Below are 25,253 nucleotides of genomic sequence, written 5' to 3'. Positions count from 1 at the left end.
TTGGTCATTTTTTCGACATGTGTTATTATGCTGTTTTTGGCCATTTCTGCAACAAACTATGCTTTGGCTTGTCTCTGCACGCTATTTTATGCTGTTTTGAGGTGTTTTCAGCTGTTTTTGGGAGATGTCATTTTTTGAAAATTTTGCCTTACTATAGCCTTGCCTTTTTGGTCATTTTTTCGACATGCATTTTTATGGTGTTTTTAGGCATTTCTGCAACAAACTATGCTATGGCGTGTCTCGGCACGCTATTTTATGCTGTTTTGAGGTGTTTTCAGCTGTTTTTCAGACATGTCATTTTTTGAAAATTTTGCCTTACTATAGCCTTGCCTTTTTGGTCATTTTTTCGACATGCATTTTTATGGTGTTTTTAGCCATTTCTGCAACAAACTATGCTATGGCGTGGCTCGCACGCTTATTTTATGCTGTTTTGAGGTGTTTTCAGCTGTTTTTGGGAGATGTCATTTTTTGACATTTTTGCCTTACTATAGCCTTGCCTTTTTGGTCATTTTTTCGACATGCATTTTTATGGTGTTTTTAGCCATTTCTGCAACAAACTATGCTATGGCGTGTCTCGGCACGCTATTTTATGCTGTTTTGAGGTGTTTTCAGCTGTTTTTCAGACATGTCATTTTTTGAAAATTTTGCCTTACTATAGCCTTGCCTTTTTGGTCATTTTTTCGACATGTGTTATTATGCTGTTTTTGGCCATTTCTGCAACAAACTATGCTATGGCTTGTCTCTGCACGCTATTTTATGCTGTTTTGAGGTGTTTTCAGCTGTTTTTGGGAGATGTCATTTTTTGAAAATTTTGCCTTACTATAGCCTTGCCTTTTTGGTCATTTTTCGACATGCATTTTTATGGTGTTTTTAGGCATTTCTGCAACAAACTATGCTATGGCGTGTCTCGGCACGCTATTTTATGCTGTTTTGAGGTGTTTTCAGCTGTTTTTGGGACATGCCATTTTTTGAAAATTTTGCCTTACTATAGCCTTGCCTTTTTGGTCATTTTTTCGACATGCATTTTTATGGTGTTTTTAGCCATTTCTGCAACAAACTATGCTATGGCGTGTCTCGGCACGCTATTTTATGCTGTTTTGAGATGTTTTCAGCTGTTTTTCAGACATGTCATTTTTTGAAAATTTTGCCTTACTATAGCCTTGCCTTTTTGGTCATTTTTTCGACATGCATTTTTATGGTGTTTTTAGCCATTTCTGCAACAAACTATGCTATGGCGTGTCTCGGCACGCTATTTTATGCTGTTTTGAGGTGTTTTCAGCTGTTTTTGGGAGATGTCATTTTTTGAAAATTTTGCCTTACTATAGCCTTGCCTTTTTGGTCATTTTTTCGACATGCATTATTATGGTGTTTTTGGCTGTTTTTGCAACAAACTATGCTATGGCGTGTCTCTGCACGCTATTTTATGCTATTTTGAGGTGTTTTCAGCTGTTTTTGGGACATGTCATTTTTTGAAAGTTTTGCCTTACTATAGCCTTGCCTTTTTGGTCATTTTTTCGACATGCATTATTATGCTGTTTTTGGCCGTTTTTGCAACAAACTATGCTATATGCGTGTCTCGCACGCTATTTTATGCTGTTTTGAGGTGTTTTCAGCTGTTTTTCAGACATGTCATTTTTTGAAAATTTTGCCTTACTATAGCCTTGCCTTTTTGGTCATTTTTTCGACATGTGTTATTATGCTGTTTTTGGCCATTTCTGCAACAAACTATGCTTTGGCTTGTCTCTGCACGCTATTTTATGCTGTTTTGAGGTGTTTTCAGCTGTTTTTGGGAGATGTCATTTTTTGAAAATTTTGCCTTACTATAGCCTTGCCTTTTTGGTCATTTTTTCGACATGCATTTTTATGGTGTTTTTAGCCATTTCTGCAACAAACTATGCTATGGCGTGTCTCGGCACGCTATTTTATGCTGTTTTGAGGTGTTTTCAGCTGTTTTTCAGACATGTCATTTTTTGAAAATTTTGCCTTACTATAGCCTTGCCTTTTTGGTCATTTTTTCCGACATGTGTTATTATGCTGTTTTTGGCCATTTCTGCAACAAACTATGCTATGGCGTGTCTCTGCACGCTATTTTATGCTGTTTTGAGGTGTTTTCAGCTGTTTTTGGGAGATGTCATTTTTTGAAAATTTTGCCTTACTATAGCCTTGCCTTTTTGGTCATTTTTTCGACATGCATTTTTATGGTGTTTTTAGGCATTTCTGCAACAAACTATGCTATGGCGTGTCTCGGCACGCTATTTTATGCTGTTTTGAGGTGTTTTCAGCTGTTTTTCAGACATGTCATTTTTTGAAAATTTTGCCTTACTATAGCCTTGCCTTTTTGGTCATTTTTTCGACATGCATTTTTATGGTGTTTTTAGCCATTTCTGCAACAAACTATGCTATGGCGTGTCTCGGCACGCTATTTTATGCTGTTTTGAGATGTTTTCAGCTGTTTTTCAGACATGTCATTTTTTGAAAATTTTGCCTTACTATAGCCTTGCCTTTTTGGTCATTTTTTCGACATGCATTTTTATGGTGTTTTTAGCCATTTCTGCAACAAACTATGCTATGGCGTGTCTCGGCACGCTATTTTATGCTGTTTTGAGGTGTTTTCAGCTGTTTTTGGGACATGCCATTTTTTGAAAATTTTGCCTTACTATAGCCTTGCCTTTTTGGTCATTTTTTCGACATGTGTTATTATGCTGTTTTTGGCCATTTCTGCAACAAACTATGCTTTGGCTTGTCTCTGCACGCTATTTTATGCTGTTTTGAGGTGTTTTCAGCTGTTTTTGGGAGATGTCATTTTTTGAACATTTTGCCTTACTATAGCCTTTCCTTTTTGGTCATTTTTTCGACATGCATTTTTATGGTGTTTTTAGGCATTTCTGCAACAAACTATGCTATGGCGTGTCTCTGCACGCTATTTTATGCTGTTTTGAGGTGATTTCAGCTGTTTTTGGGACATGCCATTTTTTGAAAATTTTGCCTTACTATAGCCTTGCCTTTTTGGTCATTTTTTCGACATGCATTTTTATGGTGTTTTTAGCCATTTCTGCAACAAACTATGCTATGGCGTGTCTCGGCACGCTATTTTATGCTGTTTTGAGGTGTTTTCAGCTGTTTTTGGGAGATGTCATTTTTTGAAAATTTTGCCTTACTATAGCCTTGCCTTTTTGGTCATTTTTTCGACATGCATTATTATGGTGTTTTTAGCCATTTCTGCAACAAACTATGCTATGGCGTGTCTCTGCACGCTATTTTATGCTATTTTGAGGTGTTTTCAGCTGTTTTTGGGACATGTCATTTTTTGAAAGTTTTGCCTTACTATAGCCTTGCCTTTTTGGTCATTTTTTCGACATGCATTATTATGCTGTTTTTGGCCGTTTTTGCAACAAACTATGCTATGGCGTGTCTCGGCACGCTATTTTATGCTGTTTTGAGGTGTTTTCAGCTGTTTTTCAGACATGTCATTTTTTGAAAGTTTTGCCTTACTATAGCCTTGCCTTTTTGGTCATTTTTTCGACATGTGTTATTATGCTGTTTTTGGCCATTTCTGCAACAAACTATGCTTTGGCTTGTCTCTGCACGCTATTTTATGCTGTTTTGAGGTGTTTTCAGCTGTTTTTGGGAGATGTCAATTTTTGAAAATTTTGCCTTACTATAGCCTTGCCTTTTTGGTCATTTTTTCGACATGCATTTTTATGGTGTTTTTAGCCATTTCTGCAACAAACTATGCTATGGCGTGTCTCGCACGCTATTTTATGCTGTTTTGAGGTGTTTTCAGCTGTTTTTCAGACATGTCATTTTTTGAAAATTTTGCCTTACTATAGCCTTGCCTTTTTGGTCCTTTTTTTCGACATGTGTTATTATGCTGTTTTTGGCCATTTCTGCAACAAACTATGCTATGGCTTGTCTCTGCACGCTATTTTATGCTGTTTTGAGGTGTTTTCAGCTGTTTTTGGGAGATGTCATTTTTTGAAAATTTTGCCTTACTATAGCCTTGCCTTTTTGGTCATTTTTTCGACATGCATTTTTCATGGTGTTTTTAGGCATTTCTGCAACAAACTATGCTATGGCGTGTCTCGGCACGCTATTTTATGCTGTTTTGAGGTGTTTTCAGCTGTTTTTGGGACATGCCATTTTTTGAAAATTTTGCCTTACTATAGCCTTGCCTTTTTGGTCATTTTTTCGACATGCATTTTTATGGTGTTTTTAGCCATTTCTGCAACAAACTATGCTATGGCGTGTCTCGCACGCTTATTTTATGCTGTTTTGAGGTGTTTTCAGCTGTTTTTCAGACATGTCATTTTTGAAAGTTTTGCCTTACTATAGCCTTGCCTTTTTGGTCATTTTTTCGACATGTGTTATTATGCTGTTTTTGGCCATTTCTGCAACAAACTATGCTTTGGCTTGTCTCTGCACGCTATTTTATGCTGTTTTGAGGTGTTTTCAGCTGTTTTTGGGAGATGTCATTTTTTGAAAATTTTGCCTTACTATAGCCTTGCCTTTTTGGTCATTTTTTCGACATGCATTTTTATGGTGTTTTTAGGCATTTCTGCAACAAACTATGCTATGGCGTGTCTCGGCACACTATTTTATGCTGTTTTGAGGTGTTTTCAGCTGTTTTTGGGAGATGTCATTTTTTGAAAATTTTGCCTTACTATAGCCTTGCCTTTTTGGTCATTTTTTCGACATGCATTATTATGCTGTTTTTGGCCGTTTTTGCAACAAACTATGCTATGGCGTGTCTCTGCACGCTATTTTATGCTGTTTTGAGGTGTTTTCAGCTGTTTTTGGGAGATGTCATTTTTTGAAAGTTTTGCCTTACTATAGCCTTGCTTTTTTGGTCATTTTTTCGACATGCATTTTTATGGTGTTTTAGGCATTTCTGCAACAAACTATGCTATGGCGTGTCTCGGCACGCTATTTTCTGCTGTTTTGAGGTGTTTTCAGCTGTTTTTGGGAGATGTCATTTTTTGAAAGTTTTGCCTTACTATAGCCTTGCCTTTTTGGTCATTTTTTCGACATGCATTTTAACGGTGTTTTAAGCCATTTCTGCAACAAACTATGCTATGGCGTGTCTCGGCACGCTATTTTATGCTATTTTGAGTTTTATTGAGTTTTTCTTGGCACACGTCATTTTTTGATAGTTTTTCCATACTCAAAAATTCAAAATTCAATTCAATTTAATTCATAGAGTCCATTATCACAAAACATGGTTTGCATCAGAGGGCTTTACATTGTACGACATCCATTTGCCCTTAGACCCTCACATCACCCAAGGAACAACTTCCAAAAGAACTCTTGTAACGGGGGAAAAAAAGAAGGAAGAAAGGTCAGGACGAGCGGCAGAGGATGATGAGGGATCCCTCTTCCAGGACGTTCAGAAGTGCAATAGAAGTCGTAAATAACAAATGAAATACAATTGTGGCAAAAATGAAAGAGAAAGAGAGAGGGGGGAGGGGGAGATGGAGGAGAGAGGCACAGCAATAAAGTAAATAGACGTATGTCATATTACAATAACGAAAATATCAAATGCACTCTATGATGATATTGTGGGTGTTGATAGGAGTCTCATGCATATATTGATACAGAGGTGAACAAAGGCATGATCACAGCATCGGCACAACCAGGACCAAGACCACGATCAGGGCGAACGGGGGTACGGTATCAGCACTGCCACAGCACGAGCACAACCAAAGGCACGATTACAGCACAAGCACAGACATCACAACTATCAGGCACAGCCACGGTTAGGGCCAGGATCCGGGAAACCTAGGAAATAAGGGAGCAGGGATGCTACAGTGAAACAACAGGATGAGCGTAGTGCAGTTCAACAGAACCCAAGATGGTGAGCAGCAAAAAGAACGAGCACTCAATGAGGGTCCCAGAGTCACTGATCAGCTGTGATGACTTCAACATGAATGCCAGAGAGCAGAAATAGAAAAGATAGAAAGATAGAAAGAGGGAGGAAGGTTTTTGGTCATGTTTTTGACATGTGTTATTATGGTGTTTCTGGCCGTTTTTTTCAACAACTATGCTATGGCGTGTCTCGGCACGCTATTTTATGCTGTTTTGAGGTGTTTTCAGCTGTTTTTGGGACATGTCATTTTTTGAAAATTTTGCCTTACTATAACCTTGCTTTTTTGGTCATTTTTTCGACATGCATTTTTATGGTGTTTCTGGCCATTTTTGCAACAAACTATGCTATGGCGTGTCTCGGCACGCTATTTTATGCTATTTTAAGGTGTTTTCAGCTGTTTTTGGGACATGTCATTTTTTGAAAATTTTGCCTTACTATAGCCTTGCTTTTTTTGTCATTTTTTCGACATGCATTATTATGGTGTTCCTGGACGTTTTTGCAACAAACTATGCTATGGTGTGTCTCGGCACGCTATTTTATGCTATTTTGAGGTGTTTTCAGCTGTTTTGGGACATGTCATTTTTTGACATTTTTGCCTTACTATAGCCTTGCCTTTTTGGTCATTTTTTTGACATACATTATTATGGTGTTTTCGGCAGTTATTGCAACAAACTATGCTATGGCTTGTCTCTGCACGCTATTTTATGCTATTTTGAGGTGTTTTCAGCTGTTTTTGGGACATGCCATTTTTTGGAAATTTTGCCTTACTATAGCCTTGCCTTTTTGGTCATTTTTTCGACATGCATTTTTATGGTGTTTCTGGCCATTTTTGCAACAAATTATGTTATGGCATGTCTCTGCAAGCTATTTTATGCTGTTTTGAGGTGTTTTCAGCTGTTTTTCAGACATGTCATTTTTTGAAAATTTTGCCTTACTATAGCCTTGCTTTTTTTGTCATTTTTTCGACATGCATTATTATGCTGTTTTTGGCCATTTCTGCAACAAACTATGCTATGGCGTGTCTCGGCACGCTATTTTATGCTGTTTTGAGGTGTTTTCAGCTGTTTTTCAGACATGTCATTTTTTTGAAAATTTTGCCTTACTATAGCCTTGCCTTTTTTTTCATTTTTTCGACATGCATTTTTATAGTGTTTCTGGCCATTTTTGCAACAAACTATGCTATGGCGTGTCTCTGCACGCTATTTTATGCTATTTTAAGGTGTTTTCAGCTGTTTTTGGGACATATCATTTTTTGAAAATTTTGCCTTACTATAGCCTTGCCTTTTTGGTCATTTTTTCGACATGCATTTTTATGGTGTTTCTGGCCATTTTTTCAACAAACTATGCTATGGTGTGTCTCGGCACGCTATTTTATGCTATTTTGAGGTGTTTTCAGCTGTTTTTGGGACATGCCATTTTTTGGAAATTTTGCCTTACTATAGCCTTGCCTTTTTTTTCATGTTTTCGACATGCATTTTTATGGTGTTTTTAGCCATTTCTGCAACAAACTATGCTATGGCGTGTCTCGGCACGCTATTTTATGCTGTTTTGAGGTGTTTTCAGCTGTTTTTGGGACATGCCATTTTTTGGAAATTTTGCCTTACTATAGCCTTGCCTTTTTGGTCATTTTTTTGACATGCATTATTATGGTGTTTTCGGCAGTTATTGCAACAAGCTATGCTATGGCGTGTCTCGGCATGTTATTTTATGCTGTTTTGAAGTGTTTTCAGCTGTTTTTGGGACATGTCATTTTTTGATATTTTTGCCTTACTATAGCCTTGCCTTTTTGGTCATTTTTTTTGACATGTGTTATTATGGTGTTTCTGGCAGTTATTGCAACAAGCTATGCTATGGCGTGTCTCTGCACGCTATTTTATGCTGTTTTGAGGTGTTTTCAGCTGTTTTTCAGACATGTCAATTTTGAAAATTTTGCCTTACTATAGCCTTGCCTTTTTGGTCATTTTTTTTGACATGTGTTATTATGGTGTTTTCGGCAGTTATTGCAACAAACTATGCTATGGCGTGTCTCGGCACGCTATTTTATGCTGTTTTGAGGTGATTTCAGCTGTTTTTCAGACATGTCATTTTTTTGAAAATTTTGCCTTACTATAGCCTCTCCTTTTTTGTCATTTTTTCGACATGCATTTTTATAGTGTTTCTGGCCATTTTTGCAACAAACTATGCTATGGCGTGTCTCGGCACGCTATTTTATGCTGTTTTGAGGTGTTTTCAGCTGTTTTTCAGACATGTCATTTTTTGAAAATTTTGCCTTACTATAGCCTTGCCTTTTTGGTCATTTTTTTTACATGTGTTATTATGGTGTTTCTGGAAGTTATTGCAACAAGCTATGCTATGGCGTGTCTCGGCACGCTATTTTATGCTGTTTTGAGGTTTTTTCAGCTGTTTTTGGGAGATGTCATTTTTTGAAAATTTTGCCTTACTATAGCCTTGCCTTTTGGTCATTTTTTCGACATGCATTTTTATGGTGTTTCTGGCCGTTTTTGCAACAAACTATGCTATGGCGTGTCTCGGCACGCTATTTTATGCTGTTTTGAGGTGTTTTCAGCTGTTTTTCAGACATGTCATGTTTTGACATTTTTGCCTTACTATAGCCTTGACTTTTTGGTCATTTTTTTGATGTGTTTTTATGGTGTTTCTGGCCATTTTGCAACAAACTATGCTATGGCGTGTCTCGGCACGCTATGTTATGCTGTTTTGAGGTGTTTTCAGCTGTTTTTGGGAGATGTCATTTTTTGAAAATTTTGCCTTACTATAGCCTTGCCTTTTTGGTCATTTTTTCGACATGCATTATTATGGTGTTTTCGGCAGTTATTGCAACAAGCTATGCTATGGCGTGTCTCGGCACGCTATTTTATGCTGTTTTGAGGTGTTTTCAGCTGTTTTTGGGACATGTCATGTTTTGACATTTTTGCCTTACTATAGCCTTGCCTTTTTGGTCATTTTTTCGACATGCATTTTTATGGTGTTTCTGGCCATTTTTTCAACAAACTATGCTATGGTGTGTCTCGGCACGCTATTTTATGCTATTTTGAGGTGTTTTCAGCTGTTTTTCAGACATGTCATTTTTTTGAAAATTTTGCCTTACTATAGCCTTGCCTTTTTTGTCATTTTTTCGACATGCATTTTTATAGTGTTTCTGGCCATTTTTGCAACAAACTATGCTATGGCGTGTCTCGGCACGCTATTTTATGCTGTTTTGAGGTGTTTTCAGCTGTTTTTCAGACATGTCATTTTTTTGAAAATTTTGCCTTACTATAGCCTTGCCTTTTTGGTCATTTTTTTTTACATGTGTTATTATGGTGTTTCTGGAAGTTATTGCAACAAGCTATGCTATGGCGTGTCTCGGCACGCTATTTTATGCTGTTTTGAGGTTTTTTCAGCTGTTTTTGGGAGATGTCATTTTTTGAAAATTTTGCCTTACTATAGCCTTGCCTTTTGGTCATTTTTTCGACATGCATTTTTATGGTGTTTCTGGCCGTTTTTGCAACAAACTATGCTATGGCGTGTCTCGGCACGCTATTTTATGCTGTTTTGAGGTGTTTTCAGCTGTTTTTCAGACATGTCATGTTTTGACATTTTTGCCTTACTATAGCCTTGCCTTTTTGGTCATTTTTTTTGACGTGTTTTTATGGTGTTTCTGGCCATTTTTGCAACAAACTATGCTATGGCGTGTCTCGGCACGCTATGTTATGCTGTTTTGAGGTGTTTTCAGCTGTTTTTGGGAGATGTCATTTTTTGAAAATTTTGCCTTACTATAGCCTTGCCTTTTTGGTCATTTTTTCGACATGCATTATTATGGTGTTTTCGGCAGTTATTGCAACAAGCTATGCTATGGCGTGTCTCGGCACGCTATTTTATGCTGTTTTGAGGTGTTTTCAGCTGTTTTTGGGACATGTCATGTTTTGACATTTTTGCCTTACTATAGCCTTGCCTTTTTGGTCATTTTTTTTGACATGTGTTATTATGGTGTTTTCGGCAGTTATTGCAATAAACTATGCTATGGCGTGTCTCGGCACGCTATTTCATGCTGTTTTGAGGTGTTTTCAGCTGTTTTTGGGACATGTCATTTTTTGACATTTTTGCCTTACTATAGCCTTGCTTTTTTGGTCATTTTTTCGACATGCATTATTATGCTGTTTTTGGCCATTTCTGCAACAAACTATGCTATGGCGTGTCTCGGCACGCTATTTTATGCTGTTTTGAGGTGTTTTCAGCTGTTTTTCAGACATGTCATTTTTTTGAAAAATTTGCCTTACTATAGCCTTGCCTTTTTTGTCATTTTTTCGACATGCATTTTTATAGTGTTTCTGGCCATTTTTGCAACAAACTATGCTATGGCGTGTCTCGGCACGCTATTTTATGCTATTTTGAGGTGTTTTCAGCTGTTTTTGGGACATGTCATTTTTTGGAAATTTTGCCTTACTATAGCCTTGCCTTTTTTTTCATGTTTTCGACATGCATTTTTATGGTGTTTTTAGCCATTTCTGCAACAAACTATGCTATGGCGTGTCTCGGCACGCTATTTTATGCTGTTTTGAGGTGTTTTCAGCTGTTTTTGGGACATGCCATTTTTTGGAAATTTTGCCTTACTATAGCCTTGCCTTTTTGGTCATTTTTTTGACATGCATTATTATGGTGTTTTCGGCAGTTATTGCAACAAGCTATGCTATGGCGTGTCTCGGCATGTTATTTTATGCTGTTTTGAAGTGTTTTCAGCTGTTTTTGGGACATGTCATTTTTTGATATTTTTGCCTTACTATAGCCTTGCCTTTTTGGTCATTTTTTTTGACATGTGTTATTATGGTGTTTCTGGCAGTTATTGCAACAAGCTATGCTATGGCGTGTCTCTGCACGCTATTTTATGCTGTTTTGAGGTGTTTTCAGCTGTTTTTCAGACATGTCAATTTTGAAAATTTTGCCTTACTATAGCCTTGCCTTTTTGGTCATTTTTTTTGACATGTGTTATTATGGTGTTTTCGGCAGTTATTGCAACAAACTATGCTATGGCGTGTCTCGGCACGCTATTTTATGCTGTTTTGAGGTGTTTTCAGCTGTTTTTCAGACATGTCATTTTTTTGAAAATTTTGCCTTACTATAGCCTCTCCTTTTTTGTCATTTTTTCGACATGCATTTTTATAGTGTTTCTGGCCATTTTTGCAACAAACTATGCTATGGCGTGTCTCGCACGCTTATTTTATGCTGTTTTGAGGTGTTTTCAGCTGTTTTTCAGACATGTCATTTTTTGAAAATTTTGCCTTACTATAGCCTTGCCTTTTTGGTCATTTTTTTGACATGTGTTTTTATGGTGTTTTTGGTCGTTTTTTCAACAAACTGTGCTATGGCGTGTCTCGCACGCTATTTTATGCTGTTTTGAGGTTTTTTCAGCTGTTTTTGGGAGATGTCATTTTTTGAAAATTTTGCCTTACTATAGCCTTGCCTTTTGGTCATTTTTTCGACATGCATTTTTATGGTGTTTCTGGCCGTTTTTGCAACAAACTATGCTATGGCGTGTCTCGCACGCTATTTTATGCTGTTTTGAGGTGTTTTCAGCTGTTTTTCAGACATGTCATGTTTTGACATTTTTGCCTTACTATAGCCTTGCCTTTTTGGTCATTTTTTTTGACGTGTTTTTATGGTGTTTCTGGCCATTTTTGCAACAAACTATGCTATGGCGTGTCTCGGCACGCTATGTTATGCTGTTTTGAGGTGTTTTCAGCTGTTTTTGGGAGATGTCATTTTTGAAAATTTTGCCTTACTATAGCCTTGCCTTTTTGGTCATTTTTTTTGACATGTGTTATTATGGTGTTTTCGGCAGTTATTGCAACAAACTATGCTATGGCGTGTCTCGGCACGCTATTTTATGCTGTTTTGAGGTGTTTTCAGCTGTTTTTGGGACATGTCATTTTTTGACATTTTTGCCTTACTATAGCCTTGCTTTTTTTGTCATTTTTTCGACATGCATTATTATGCTGTTTTTGGCCATTTCTGCAACAAACTATGCTATGGCGTGTCTCGGCACGCTATTTTATGCTGTTTTGAGGTGTTTTCAGCTGTTTTTCAGACATGTCATTTTTTTGAAAATTTTGCCTTACTATAGCCTTGCCTTTTTGTCATTTTTTCGACATGCATTTTTATAGTGTTTCTGGCCATTTTTGCAACAAACTATGCTATGGCGTGTCTCGGCACGCTATTTTATGCTGTTTTGAGGTGTTTTCAGCTGTTTTTCAGACATGTCATTTTTTGAAAATTTTGCCTTACTATAGCCTTGCCTTTTTGGTCATTTTTTTTTACATGTGTTATTATGGTGTTTCTGGAAGTTATTGCAACAAGCTATGCTATGGCGTGTCTCGGCACGCTATTTTATGCTGTTTTGAGGTTTTTTCAGCTGTTTTTGGGAGATGTCATTTTTTGAAAATTTTGCCTTACTATAGCCTTGCCTTTTGGTCATTTTTTCGACATGCATTTTTATGGTGTTTCTGGCCGTTTTTGCAACAAACTATGCTATGGCGTGTCTCGGCACGCTATTTTATGCTGTTTTGAGGTGTTTTCAGCTGTTTTTCAGACATGTCATGTTTTGACATTTTTGCCTTACTATAGCCTTGCCTTTTTGGTCATTTTTTTTGACGTGTTTTTATGGTGTTTCTGGCCATTTTTGCAACAAACTATGCTATGGCGTGTCTCGGCACGCTATGTTATGCTGTTTTGAGGTGTTTTCAGCTGTTTTTGGGAGATGTCATTTTTTGAAAAATTTGCCTTACTATAGCCTTGCCTTTTTGGTCATTTTTTTGACATGCATTATTATAGTGTTTTCGGCAGTTATTGCAACAAGCTATGCTATGGCGTGTCTCTGCATGTTATTTTATGCTGTTTTGAAGTGTTTTCAGCTGTTTTTGGGACATGTCATTTTTTGACATTTTTGCCTTTCTTTTGCCTTTCCTTTTTTGTCATTTTTTTTGACATGTGTTATTATGGTGTTTCTGGAAGTTATTGCAACAAGCTATGCTATGGCGTGTCTCGGCACGCTATTTTATGCTGTTTTGAGGTGTTTTCAGCTGTTTTTCAGACATGTCAATTTTGACATTTTTGCCTTACTATAGCCTTGCTTTTTTTGTCATTTTTTCGTCATGCATTTTTTTGGTGTTTCTGGCCATTTTTGCAACAAACTATGCTATGGTGTGTCTCGGCATGCTATTTTATGCTGTTTTGACATGTTTTTAGCTGGTTTTGGGACGTGTCATGTTTTGACATTTTTGCCTTACTATAGCCTTGCCTTTTTGGTCATTTTTTTGACATGCATTATTATGGTGTTTTCGGCAGTTATTGCAACAAGCTATGCTATGGCGTGTCTTGGCACGCTATTTTATGCTGTTTTGAGGTGTTTTCAGCTGTTTTTCAGACATGTCATTTTTTGAAAATTTTGCCTTAGTATAGCCTTGCCTTTTGGTCATTTTTTCGACATGCATTTTTATGGTGTTTCTGGCCATTTTTGCAACAAACTATGCTATGGTGTGTCTCGGCACGCTATTTTATGCTATTTTGAGGTGTTTTCAGCTGTTTTTGGGACATGCCACTTTTTTGGAAATTTTGCCTTACTATAGCCTTGCCTTTTTGGTCATTTTTTCGACATGCATTATTATGGTGTTTCTGGCCGTTCTTGCAACAAACTATGCTATGGCGTGTCTCGGCACGCTATTTTATGCTGTTTTGACATGTTTTTAGCTGGTTTTGGGACATGTCATGTTTTGACATTTTTGCCTTACTATAGCCTTGCCTTTTTTGTCATTTTTTCGACATGCATTATTATGGTGTTTTCGGCAGTTATTGCAACAAGCTATGCTATGGCGTGTCTCGGCACGCTATTTTATGCTGTTTTGAGGTGTTTTCAGCTGTTCTTGGGACATGCCATTTTTTGGAAATTTTGCCTTACTATAGCCTCGCTTTTATTGCAACATTTTGTGCTATGATATGTCTCTGCATGCTATTTCAGAGCTGTTTTCAGCTCTTTCATGTCTCATAAAACAGTCTTGTATAGAATGTCAAAAAATAGCTATCTGTAGTGTTTGTATTGTGTATAGTGTGTGTATCATAAAAAGGCAATGCTACACAAAATGAAAAAAAACCATAGTGTGTTGAAAAAAAGTAATAGTGTGTTAAAATTGAATGAACATGTGAAAGTTTTCCAAAAGGCATTCTTTAGAGACTCATCATTACGTTTTAGTTCAAGTCTTCTTTTTTAAATTTTTGAAAATGATCATGATATTGGGTCCATAAAGTCAGTGTGACAGAAGGTGTATAATGAATTTGGTCCCCCCTTATTGTTGAATCTGTGTTAAAAGCCCTGACAACAGGCACTAATATATTTCTGCAAGCTTACCTGGTATCAGAGGACATGTGTTGATCCAGGTTCTCGTTCTCTATGCCTGTAGGAAACTCATGAAGTCGAAGGGTCCAGCAGCAGCTAAGGCAGAGGAGGAGAAGAAGAAAGGACTCGCACTGTTTCCACCCAGACCGCCAACACCCAAACTGCTGCGTGCTTTCGGTGGAAAGTTTAACAAGAACATTATTGACAAAATGAAGGTGAGAATGCTTACATTAATCTTAATATGTGGTCATATAAATAACATAGGAATTATGCAGACTACTAAACATTCCATATTTTGTTGTTTTCCCACAGGCTTCTGCTGGTGGCCAGTAAGGATTGTTGTAGGCTTATTGTTTATAACTCCTTTTTGGGAGTGAATGTACAGTTTTGTTTTCAACCCCCTACTCTCTTTTGTACTGAGCGTATATTAACTGTCATTTTGAGATTTTATTTAAAATTGATGCCTCTGTTATCTCAGGATCAATCCTCTGATTAGACAAACAGCCCACCCAGCAAACCCCACCTAAAAAGCAGATACAACAAGCAGATTTAAATACCAAAAATGTATTAAAACACATACAGTATTTCCAAAATATTTTGATAAGATGTGAAATTTGTGAATGTTTCTGTAAACCTAAACAACTGGCTTAAGTGGACTATGCTTGTTGTACCTTGTCGACGTTTGTTTGTTTGTCTGTTTTTATTGGCTATATTTATTCAGTTTGCCTATGCGCCGTAGTTATGAAAGCTTATAAGAGACTATGTATCATATCTATGGGTAATAGTAATGCTCACAATATCATGTTTGATTCATTTGATCTCCATCAATATCTGATTAAATAAGTACTTCCCCTACAGTTTACTTTACTTACAGTGGCATTCTGTCCTGTTTATCTGCGTTTTGTGTATCTGTCTGTCAGCTGTGCGTTTATGGTTGGAGTTACAGTTCAGACAAAGAGAGAGAGGTGCTAACTAATCCTGTTTTCCAGACAGGGACATTGTGAGGGTTAATTAACTAAGTGGGCAGAGTGGACTGAAATAACCCCAGCAGTCTAATTTTACACCAGCAACTTTTACGAGTTACTACCATGTAATTTATGCGTTATCTCAGTGATTAGATTTAAAGAAAAATGCGCAAAAGAACTTTTTTTTTTTTTTTTTAAATCATGCCAAATATAAATAAAATACATCATATCCCCCCAACCTACTTTGACAGTAATTCATATTTTAATTTGATCTTTATTATTTAGAACAGGCTTGATACAGCTCAAAGAAAGTGGGATTTCAGACTTTTTAAGAGCTTTTTTAAAGCCACTTGTAAGAAAAAATAAGACCAATTTTACAGTGGCCAAAATAAAAGGAAAAGAAATCATGAACTGACATCAATTACGTAAAATATAGGAGAATTTTGCTTATTATCTATTATGACATACTACATGACTTTTTTTGTGATGTTGATGCAAGAGACATTTTGAGCTTTTAAAATGCAATGTCAAATTTACAATTCCCAAAAATCATACTTACCATGTCTTTGTATTTTTAAGACTTCTGAAAGATTGATTTAGGACATCTTGATATCATTTAAGGCCTTATTTTTTCATGTAAGTAGATTCAATGCCTTTAAGATTTTTTAAGGATCTACATGAATCCTGTAAGAAGATGCACTTTAATTAATTACTACTATGCACATTTGCCAAAAAATGATAATAAAGGGGTCTGGACTTGAATCAGCACAGGACACAGGACAGTTGTCTTGCATGGCAGACACTGGCTGCTGATCTGGTGTTGACTCCAACAGAAAAGGGGGAGTGCCCAGAGGGAATTAATGGGTCTAAGAAATTTAATTGCCTCAGTCTGTTGCTTGGATGTGAGACAAGGACTACAGAGCATCCTGAGACTAGTTTTAAGGATCTGAGAGTCCCAGAGAAAAGGCATATTTAGGAAGAGAAGTGGATGGCCAGTTTCCTGTAGCCCACACCGAGCCACGCCATGTTCAGCAGGTTGAAAAAGTTGCTCGGGGCTCCAGAGCCTCCCCCTGCCCAAGCTGCTGCTACCCCGCCTCCCAGCTCAGCTCCACCAGCAAAGGTAAGGCCTGCCTTTTTTTCTGACATCTTAATATGGACCACAGTGACCTTTTGAAAACATTTCTTTACATTTTCACATTTGTGAAATCAGCACATTTGTCTCACTAAACAGCTGCCCATACCTGCTCGTCACACGTGTTGTTTTTAAGGAAACCCATGGCAGGTGACTCAGATCAGTGAAAATCTCCGAAGCAGCTTGGCACAGATGCAGAGCAGTCACTGCAGTTCCAGAAGGGAAGCATAGCTGGATTCACTTTTGCCTTCTCAAGGGGATGCTGAGTCTGCAATATTTTTCCTGAAACTGAGGGAGGGGATAAGGCTGATGAGCTCTAAGTATAGTTGTGTGCACAAAAGAATCATAGCAAATAGTAAATTTAAAGCCTGGGCCAGTTGCATTATTATATAAAGCTTTGACATTTTGAATCCACCACTAAAACGATAAGTCTTACAATTAATGCTTGTCCTATTAGTCTGAAGACTTTGTTTGTCCTTTGTTTTTTTTGTATTTTTTTTTGCACACTGTTAACAGTATTTTGTAATTACAGGAAGAAAAGCCCCCAGAAAAGAAGGATGAAAAAGAGCAGCCACAGAAAGAGGAGGAAAAGAAAGTAGAGGAAAAAAAGGAAGATGAAAAGACAGAGGAAAAAAAAGAAGAGGAGAAGAAAGAAGAAGTAAAGAAAGAAGAAGAGCCCAAGAAGGAGGAGCCAAAGCCAGGTGAGAAGTCTACTTTTAGTGCAGCGTGCACTGTTTACATGCAGACAGGAAATTCTGTAAATATAGCATCTGCCGTGCAGATATTTGCAGCTGATTCATTGATTTCAGGCAGAAAAAAACAGTACTGTTCGCATCGCAATCACTGTTTTTAACCAAGTTCAATAAATGAACAGGAACAGGAACAGCTTGTAGTGGTATACATGCATGCATTTATTAGAAATCATAACAAATACATGCTAAACTGCACTTTCTGGTTATTGGACTTTTAGATTTTAATTTAAATGTATATTCTGTTTAGTCGAGAACATACCTTGTGCAGATTCTGGAGCCAGATGTCCCTCGCATATTTCTAGGTGATTTTATTTTGATCTGCAAAAGGTCAAAGGAGCAACTTCTCTGGTGTTCTTCAACTTTGTCCAGGGCATGATCACAATGATGATATCAGTGTAAGGATGTGTGTTCAACTGTTGGAAACAGACTCAGTAGCACTGCTGTATTTTTCTTCCAGCACCTGCTGCAGCTGCTCCTGCTCCTGCTCCTGCTCCTGCTCCTGCTCCTGCTGCTGCTCCTGCTTCCGGTGCTCCTGCCAATCCAGAGGGGGGTGAAGGGTAAGAACACACCAAATACTGCCTGTAGTGCACATCTCCCCCAGTGCAGGCTGGGATTGGTTCCAGTGCCCAGCTACTCTGCAGAGGTTAATTTGGCAGTATCACATGAGAAGGAGTGCTGTTGCACTTAATAGTAGCCTCATGCCTACCACCAAATCGTAGCCGTGCTAATATTCTGTACAACTGCACTGGCATTAGTCGATAGTTTAAAGAGGCAACAGATTGTGTTGTTTTATAACAGTGGCTATTTGTGTTGGTGGAGCCAAAGTAATGATTAAATAAACAAATCATAAACATTCCTGCACACTAGCTTGCTGATGTTACTTTGTGGTGGCAGGTCTTTACATAAGAGCAGGCCAGCTACTTTGTGTCCTGTGTATTTTGATTTTACTGAATGTTTGCGTTTTTTGTGTGACCTTTGAAATAAGACTAGTCTGTTGACTGTCACTTTGGTGGCTTTTTTGATTATGATCAGTTAACAGCCTGATCAGACATTAGTGTTGCAATAATGGTTGATGTCATATGAGCACACCTGGAGGTTCGCAGGGCAGTATCCAGGCTCCTTTCCCTCCCTTTCTCCTCTTCTGATGACCATTCATAAGTCAACTTGTGTTCGGATTTCTTTTTCTGAGAAGAAAAAAATAAACATTTGCTTTAGTCCGAATTCCACATTTTAAATGAACCTTTCTGTTGACTTGTATAAGCTTCCCTACCTATTTCCATTAAGTCTAACTGTGTCGTGATAATATTTTTGTAAAGATGTTTGCAGAGATAATAGAGAGGGGGATATTTTAATTTAATCATCTGAAAGATCCATTGAGAAATGACATTTAATTTTTTTTTTAATGATTTGTTTTATTGCAGTAAAAATGTGAGGCTAGATGAGATGACTAGTAGCTATACAAATACACTTGACTGGACTAAGAATACTTTGACCCTGGAGCTTGAGCTCTCTCCATATAACTCCTTGTGCCCCAGGTTTCCAGGTATCAGTACATCAGCCTCAGTGCAACACAATATAGCACAACAAAGGAACAAGAGATTCAGAAATCACAGTGTAAAATTTTAGGCATAGCTGTTGGTAATCTCTGCTACCTACATCAAAACCTGCTATATTTACCCTCCAAATATACATTGAAAATCCTGAGCTGATTGTTCAGATTGACAGTTTACTCTGAGTGGCTGTTGCAAGTTCTGCAGAGCTATATCTCCCTTGTTTTGGCTTTCCAGTGTCTTTCTACTGTATGTTAGCTGCAGCAACGGCAGTCATGATCACACTGTGATTTGCAGCCTGTGACTCCCAAAGCAGCAAAGGAGATTAGGAGCTTAGTGTTATTTTTGGCTGAGAATGATCAGAGATAACATTCACATGCAAGTGCACTGTGGTTTCAAAGAACTGATTTTGTTGTTTGCAGATCACACACTATTTGAAGTTTAGATTTAAGTCCAAATAGAAGTCCAATCTAGTTGCAAAACTAATATAGGGTTGTGTGTCTGTGCTTCTTCAGATTAACCTTTAGAGACCCATCATGCACTCCTTTTTATCTTTTTTTTAACAGGGAGAGGGCATCTTTAGGGGAAAATAACAGGTCAACAGTTTAAGCCACACAGAGGTGTTATCAAGCAGGGAACCTGATGACATAATGTGTCTGTTTTGCACTTTTTTGAAATTTGAGAGTTTAGATTTTGAAGAGGCTTAGAAAATGATGATGGATGTACATACGGTATATGATGGCCATTAACAACCTCTATTATGTCTGATAAGTAGTGGAGGCCATTTTTGGGTCAATACCATTTGGGACATGGATTTGGTGCCAAATTTAACCATTTTTCAACTCATGATAAGCCCCCCACAATACCAAATTAAGACACCAAGACCGTGGGAAACACCACAGAAAATACATGCTGTGATTTGTCATCAAAACTTCTGTTCTGGAAATTGCTTAGGAATCTCCTTATTGTCAATATCACATTAAAAGCGCTACATATATCCTTTTAATGTGCAGTGTCTCTAGTTTGTGGTTGTAGGGTTTCTTGAAGATGTGATTGAGGTTGAAGATAGAGGTCACAGCAGTCTTAATAGTAACTTTATACAGTGATGTCTGTTTAAAAAATGTTCTAAATACAATGAAATGGCTATTAAGAGGGCTAACATAATCGCAAAGGGAATAATATTGGTCATTGCCGATTTATGCAACTGAAAACTACTTAGGGATCCCAGTATATTTAAATATACCATTTTTAGAACTTTTAATTGTTACTAAATTTTAATAGAGAAAGAAATTTTAATTGATTTTTATTCAGATATCTTCAGGTTAGAGGGGCCCCTTTGAAAATGGTCATGTCAATTTTTACCAAAGTTTGGCCAAACTTTGGAGCATTATTTATCTCCCTTCCAAACAAGTTTGCATAATGGTTGATGGTTGACACCAATGGATGCCTTTGGTCTTCTAGTTTTACATGATACCACTATCTAGCGCTAGCTTAATGTTACTTTTCTACCACATTCCTTTATCCATGTCTTTTCTGCTTTTGCTCCCTGTTTTCAGTGAAGAGCCGCCTCCTCCTCCACCTATTGTCTACTCTCGCTTCACAGATGAAATGCTCAGACACGTGCTCAAGAACATGAGAGATCGGACAGAGGCGCTCAAAGAAAAAGCCATAGACCCTTATGCCACTTCGCCAGAAATCACCCCACCAGTCAGTAAGTATGGACAATGACAGATCAACATGCAGACAGAAAACAAGCCCAAAGCTATTTAACTCACCACCACTCTCTTTGTACAGCACCTATTCTGAGGAAGGATGACTACATTAAACTGAAGGAAGAGGAGCGAATAGCAAAAGAGGAAGCGGATAAAAAGAAGGCAGAAGAGGCGGCCAAAAAGGCAGAGGAGAAGAAGAAAAAGGATGAGGAGAAAAGATTGGAGGCTGAGAAGAAAGCAGAAGAGGAGAGGCTGGCAGAGGAGGCCAGGAAGAAAGCGAAGATCCTCCCGGACATCAGCTGCTCCTGCTTTGACGTCCTCTTCAGTCCAATAGAGAGCAAAATGGATAGCATCCTGGGAATCACTATAGATCCTTTCACAGGTAGGTGTGGTGCACAGGGGACAGGAAAACTGAAAATAAATGGACACACATGATTAAATGTGAATGTCTGTCTCTCTCCAGATCGCCGGTACATTGCCTGGATGTCCCTGGTAGCGCTGGCATACAACTACAACACTTGGCTTTGCACTGTCCGGATGGCCTTCCCTTTCCATAACAAAACCATCAACCCCTTCTGGATATTTTTTGACATTCTCAGTGACATAGTGAATGTTATTGACATCATAGTTTGGCAGCCGCGACTGCAGTTCGTCAAAGCTGGAGACATTATCGTAAGTCACAAAGCATCATGCAGCATTACTGTTAGTGATTTATGTCCAATCTTACATAGTTCTATGTATAGTCTTAGAGCCACCTGAACTGTTATGCTGTGTGTATCCTTCTGCAGAAAGACAGATCAATGGCGAAGACACATTATAGGAAATCTATGCGATTCAAGGTGAGAATGTAAATTATACTGAAGTATATTTACTCAAGTAAGGTACTTTTATAACAATATAAACCTTTATTTAAGGCTCGGGAAATCAATTTAGGGAGACCATCATTTTAAGTGATGCAGAGTGTGAACAAGACATTTAAAACATTGAACATGCATGCAAATAACAGTTTAAATAGAGACAGAATCATATAAAACAATAAACAATAATAGCAATAGAAATAGATGGGAAAGAAAATACAGGATAACATCCTTGTTATGGTGTAGAATTATAACTAAAAACATTTACACTCAATTAAAACAAGATCTGAAATAAGGCATTTGAACAGTAATGGAGTATTTTCACAATGTTGGGCTGGTATTGTTACCTAAGTAAAAGATTTTAATACGTCTTCTGCAGGGGTGTATGATCAGTCCATGGAATTTAACTGAATCTAGTGCTCACTGTAACCTCGGAGGAACAGAACATGTTGTGAAAAGTTTCTTGTATTTCTCTGTCCTCAGACTGATATCTTCAGCATTATCCCCTTTGACCTTCTATGCCTACACTTTGAATTCTCCACCGTGTACCGAATCAACCGCTTTATCAGGGTAGGCAGCCGACTGATAATTTTTACTACCTCAACGCCAATGAAGAATAACAGAGAGAAAAAAAGTGATATATATTAATATATATATATATATATATATATATATATATATATATATTAATAGCCTTCATATTTCCTGACCATTCCTTTAATAATTTGCTTCCTTGTGTGTTCTAGATTGAGTCCTTCTTTGAGTTCAGCGATCGACTTGAAAGTATCATGGCCAAGGCCTACATCTGGAGGTAAATGCTGCTGGAACAGTAACAGGAGTAAATTTACACAGTTTTTCTTAACTAATTTTTAGTGCACTGCAAAAAGACACATGTCACATAGAGTTGTAGTTATAATTTATTTCTGTGATTCATTAATTTTATTATTCCAATTATGCTAATTTTCTGCCGTCTTCTGAGCAGGTATACTCACACTCAAATGACCCTAATTCCACACACAGAGCAGTTCAGTCACACCTTAGCGTCTTGTTTTGCTCTTTTTCCATTGCAGAGTGGCTCGGACCACAGGTTACCTGCTCTTCATGCTCCATCTCAACGCCTGTATATACTATGTTGCCTCAGTAAGCCAGGGTCTTGGAACGACTACCTGGGTATATGATGGCAAAGGCACAGCGTACGTACTTTTGGCTTTGATTTTACTTAGTGTTGTTATGGGAGCTCTCCGAGGTGCTGAAACACTAATTGCTGATCCCTGGCTGGCATACATTCATCTCTTTATAATAGACAATTTCCTACTTATTATATATATATATATGATACAGTATACTGCGTTAACTATTCGCCATTTATTTGAGTGTCCTAATTCTGAGTGCAGTGCAATTTTCAGCTGTGAAACACTTGATTCAGTTTCTGAATTCTCAATACAGAGTAATCTTCTGTTTATCACATTGGGGAAAAGTGAATTAAGGTCCGATCTCTCTCATCCAACTAGCAACCACCTGGAAACATCCCAACAGTCCTGAACAAGCAACCATCTCATTATGCCCTGCCAAACACATGTAACACAATAGCAACCACCGTGTCAAAACATTACACTACTATTCATCTATTATTGGTTGATGGGGGAACCCTCTACACACTTCTTCCTGAGGCCAGCATATGTTTTACAATTTCCAAAATCTACAACAATATTTCGTGTCAAGATAGATATATTGATTTATTGCCCAGCCTTACTAAAATAAACCCTAAAAAAAACTATCAATCAAGTACCCAAAGGTCCATGTAGCAGGCCACTAGCAATGTACTACCAGTCATTTAGCAACACCCCAGCAAAAACCTAATTCTGACACGTTTTGTTTGAGAAAGAGATGAATGTAGACTCGGTGTTCATTTCATTCCATTGAGTGATTTTGTGGTAAAGGATGGTATTTTTTGTCCTTTGTATGTATTTTCAATCCAATGGGCCATCTGTTACACAACAGCAAGTTTGTTGTGTAACAGAGATGAAATGAAGATAAACCTTGTCCTTTCACAGGTACCTGCGCTGTTACTACTTTGCAGTCCGCAGCCTAATCAACATCGGGGGTCTTCCAGAGCCTGTAACCATCTTTGAGATTTCCTTTCAAATGTCCAACTTTTTCATTGGCGTCTTCGTGTTCTCCAGTTTGATTGGACAGGTAGGAGGAGAGTCTCATTTATAGCTCTACCATATCACAACTGTCATATTGCACATCTTGCCAAACGCTTGTTTTTCTCCAAAATGTTATATAGTGTAACTTAGCACTGTCCCTGTCTTTCCATCTTTTAGATGAGAGACGTCATAGGAGCAGCAACAGCAGGTCAGACATATTTCAGGGCATCAATGGACGGCTGTGTTGAATACATGAACACCAACTCCATCCCCAATTATGTCCAGAACAGAATCCGCACCTGGTACAACTACACCTGGGCATCACAAGGCATGCTGGGTGAGACTCAGAAACCCTTATACAGTACCAGTAGTGATAAATCAGATACCAAAACGCTCCTAAAAACCAGTCTAATATTTTAATGAAAAAGCAGTTTTGCAGAGAATTGATGAATGTTTATGCCAGCTTACTGTATGTTGAGATATTCATGTCCACTCCAGATGAGTCTGAGCTGCTGGATAAGATGCCTCTGGTGATGAAAACTGCCATCGCTGTTGACATCAACCTGACCACATTCCAGAAGATAGCATTGTTTCAGGTGACTCAGCATTTACTGTGTCCTCCTATAATTTGAGACAATTACATTGCATCTTAATAGACATCTGTAGTCATGGATGGATTACTGAGCAGGCCAACTGTGCTTTCATCTGCAAAATACATCTAAAATTAGCATGCACCACCAGGAAGAGACTCAAAAAGACCACAAAGAGATGTGCAGGAACTGCAAAGAGACATAACAACGAAAAAGAGACAAATATCAACTACAAAGAATTAAAAAACAACAACAAATGACAGAGAATGACTACAACAAAACACAAAATTACCTCAGAATGATAAAGAATGACAGAAAAACAGAACGACTCCAGAAAGACACAAAACAACCACAGAGGTACACAAACAACTACAAAGGGACACAAAACAACTACAAAGGTGTGCAAAGCAACTACAAAGACACATAAAATACCCATAAGAGACACATCCACTATAAGGAATTATAACACAACCACAAAGAGACAGAGACTGACTATAGACACAAAATTACCTCAAAATGACAAAGAATGGCCACAGAGACAGAATGACCACAAAAAGACAAAAAAAAAAACCCAAAAAAAACAGAGACACAAAACAATAACAGACAAAATGAAAACAAAGAAACAAAACCACAGAAAGGTGCATAACAACTACAGAGTGATACAAATTTACCTCAAAGTAACCTAAGAGACACAAAATGACTACAAATAGACACAAAACTACTAAAAATAAATGCAAAACCACAGAGTCAGGGTGTCTTTTTAGTGTGTATGAGATGTGGTGGGGCCTTTTGCATATCTGCGCCTCAGGGGCCCATTGACTATAATGCTGCACATCATACACATCTATCTGAATTCAGCAGTGAAAGCTCACCTGTTAACCTGCTGGTGTCTTTTCCAGGGCTGCGACCAGCAGATGTTGGTGGACATGTTACTGAGGTTAAAGTCAATCATCTATCTACCTGGTGATTTTGTTGTGAAGAAGGTGAGTATATGTGTTTGTGTGTGTAAAGGGTAAACCTTGGTGACCATCATGAAGCAAATATTTTCTTAATATTTACAAGGTTTAATTACCTGAGAGCAATGCTGACTTCTGTCTTCATGTCCTGTGCTCTTCTCCGCAGGGGGACATCGGTAAAGAGATGTACATCATTAAAAGTGGAGCTGTGCAGGTGGTGGGAGGACCTGACAACAGCATTGTGTTTGTCACACTGAAGGCTGGCTGTGTGTTTGGAGAAATCAGGTGAGTCTGCATTCATGATATAAAACAACAGAGCTAAACAATAAAAGAAAACAAGTCA

General features: G+C 37.9%; 3 protein-coding genes across 4 annotated transcripts in view; 2 read left to right on the top strand and 1 right to left on the bottom strand.

Annotated features, from left to right (window-relative positions):
* LOC121938210 (cyclic nucleotide-gated channel beta-3-like) overlaps positions 1-16,332 on the top strand; it is a 50,023-nt gene extending 33,691 nt beyond the window's left edge. Inside the window, exons 16-17 of the mRNA XM_088072342.1 lie at positions 14,311-14,461; positions 14,559-16,332. Of these exons, the coding sequence (XP_087928468.1) occupies positions 14,311-14,461; positions 14,559-14,579 (172 nt within the window). The 3' untranslated portion in view covers positions 14,580-16,332. The remainder of the gene's footprint in view (positions 1-14,310; positions 14,462-14,558) is intronic.
* Positions 16,193-25,253, top strand: part of LOC121960814 (cyclic nucleotide-gated channel beta-3-like) — an 11,107-nt gene continuing 2,046 nt past the window's right edge. The window contains exons 1-15 of the mRNA XM_088071694.1: positions 16,193-16,331; positions 16,876-17,044; positions 17,553-17,652; positions 20,202-20,356; positions 20,440-20,739; positions 20,821-21,029; positions 21,146-21,196; positions 21,698-21,784; positions 21,961-22,025; positions 22,285-22,407; positions 23,269-23,410; positions 23,542-23,701; positions 23,863-23,960; positions 24,854-24,937; positions 25,077-25,195. Coding sequence (XP_087927820.1) covers positions 16,236-16,331; positions 16,876-17,044; positions 17,553-17,652; positions 20,202-20,356; positions 20,440-20,739; positions 20,821-21,029; positions 21,146-21,196; positions 21,698-21,784; positions 21,961-22,025; positions 22,285-22,407; positions 23,269-23,410; positions 23,542-23,701; positions 23,863-23,960; positions 24,854-24,937; positions 25,077-25,195 — 1,958 coding nt within the window. The 5' untranslated portion in view covers positions 16,193-16,235. The remainder of the gene's footprint in view (positions 16,332-16,875; positions 17,045-17,552; positions 17,653-20,201; positions 20,357-20,439; positions 20,740-20,820; positions 21,030-21,145; positions 21,197-21,697; positions 21,785-21,960; positions 22,026-22,284; positions 22,408-23,268; positions 23,411-23,541; positions 23,702-23,862; positions 23,961-24,853; positions 24,938-25,076; positions 25,196-25,253) is intronic.
* Positions 20,421-25,253, bottom strand: part of nsmaf (neutral sphingomyelinase (N-SMase) activation associated factor) — a 27,303-nt gene continuing 22,470 nt past the window's right edge. The window contains exons 33-35 of one of the 2 annotated variants that reach the window (XR_015775304.1): positions 25,027-25,174; positions 23,833-23,985; positions 20,421-20,768 (exon numbers count right to left, since the gene is read on the bottom strand). The gene's annotated coding sequence lies outside the window, so the exon portion shown is untranslated. The remainder of the gene's footprint in view (positions 20,769-23,832; positions 23,986-25,026; positions 25,175-25,253) is intronic. The other variant, XR_015775305.1, reaches the window with a different exon arrangement.

The sequence above is a fragment of the Plectropomus leopardus genome, chromosome 21 (assembly GCF_026936395.1).
Source record: "Plectropomus leopardus strain MGB_pleo_1.0 chromosome 21, ASM2693639v1, whole genome shotgun sequence".
Taxonomy (NCBI): Eukaryota; Metazoa; Chordata; class Actinopteri; order Perciformes; family Serranidae; genus Plectropomus; species Plectropomus leopardus.
This window is presented reverse-complemented; position numbering and strand designations above follow the sequence as displayed.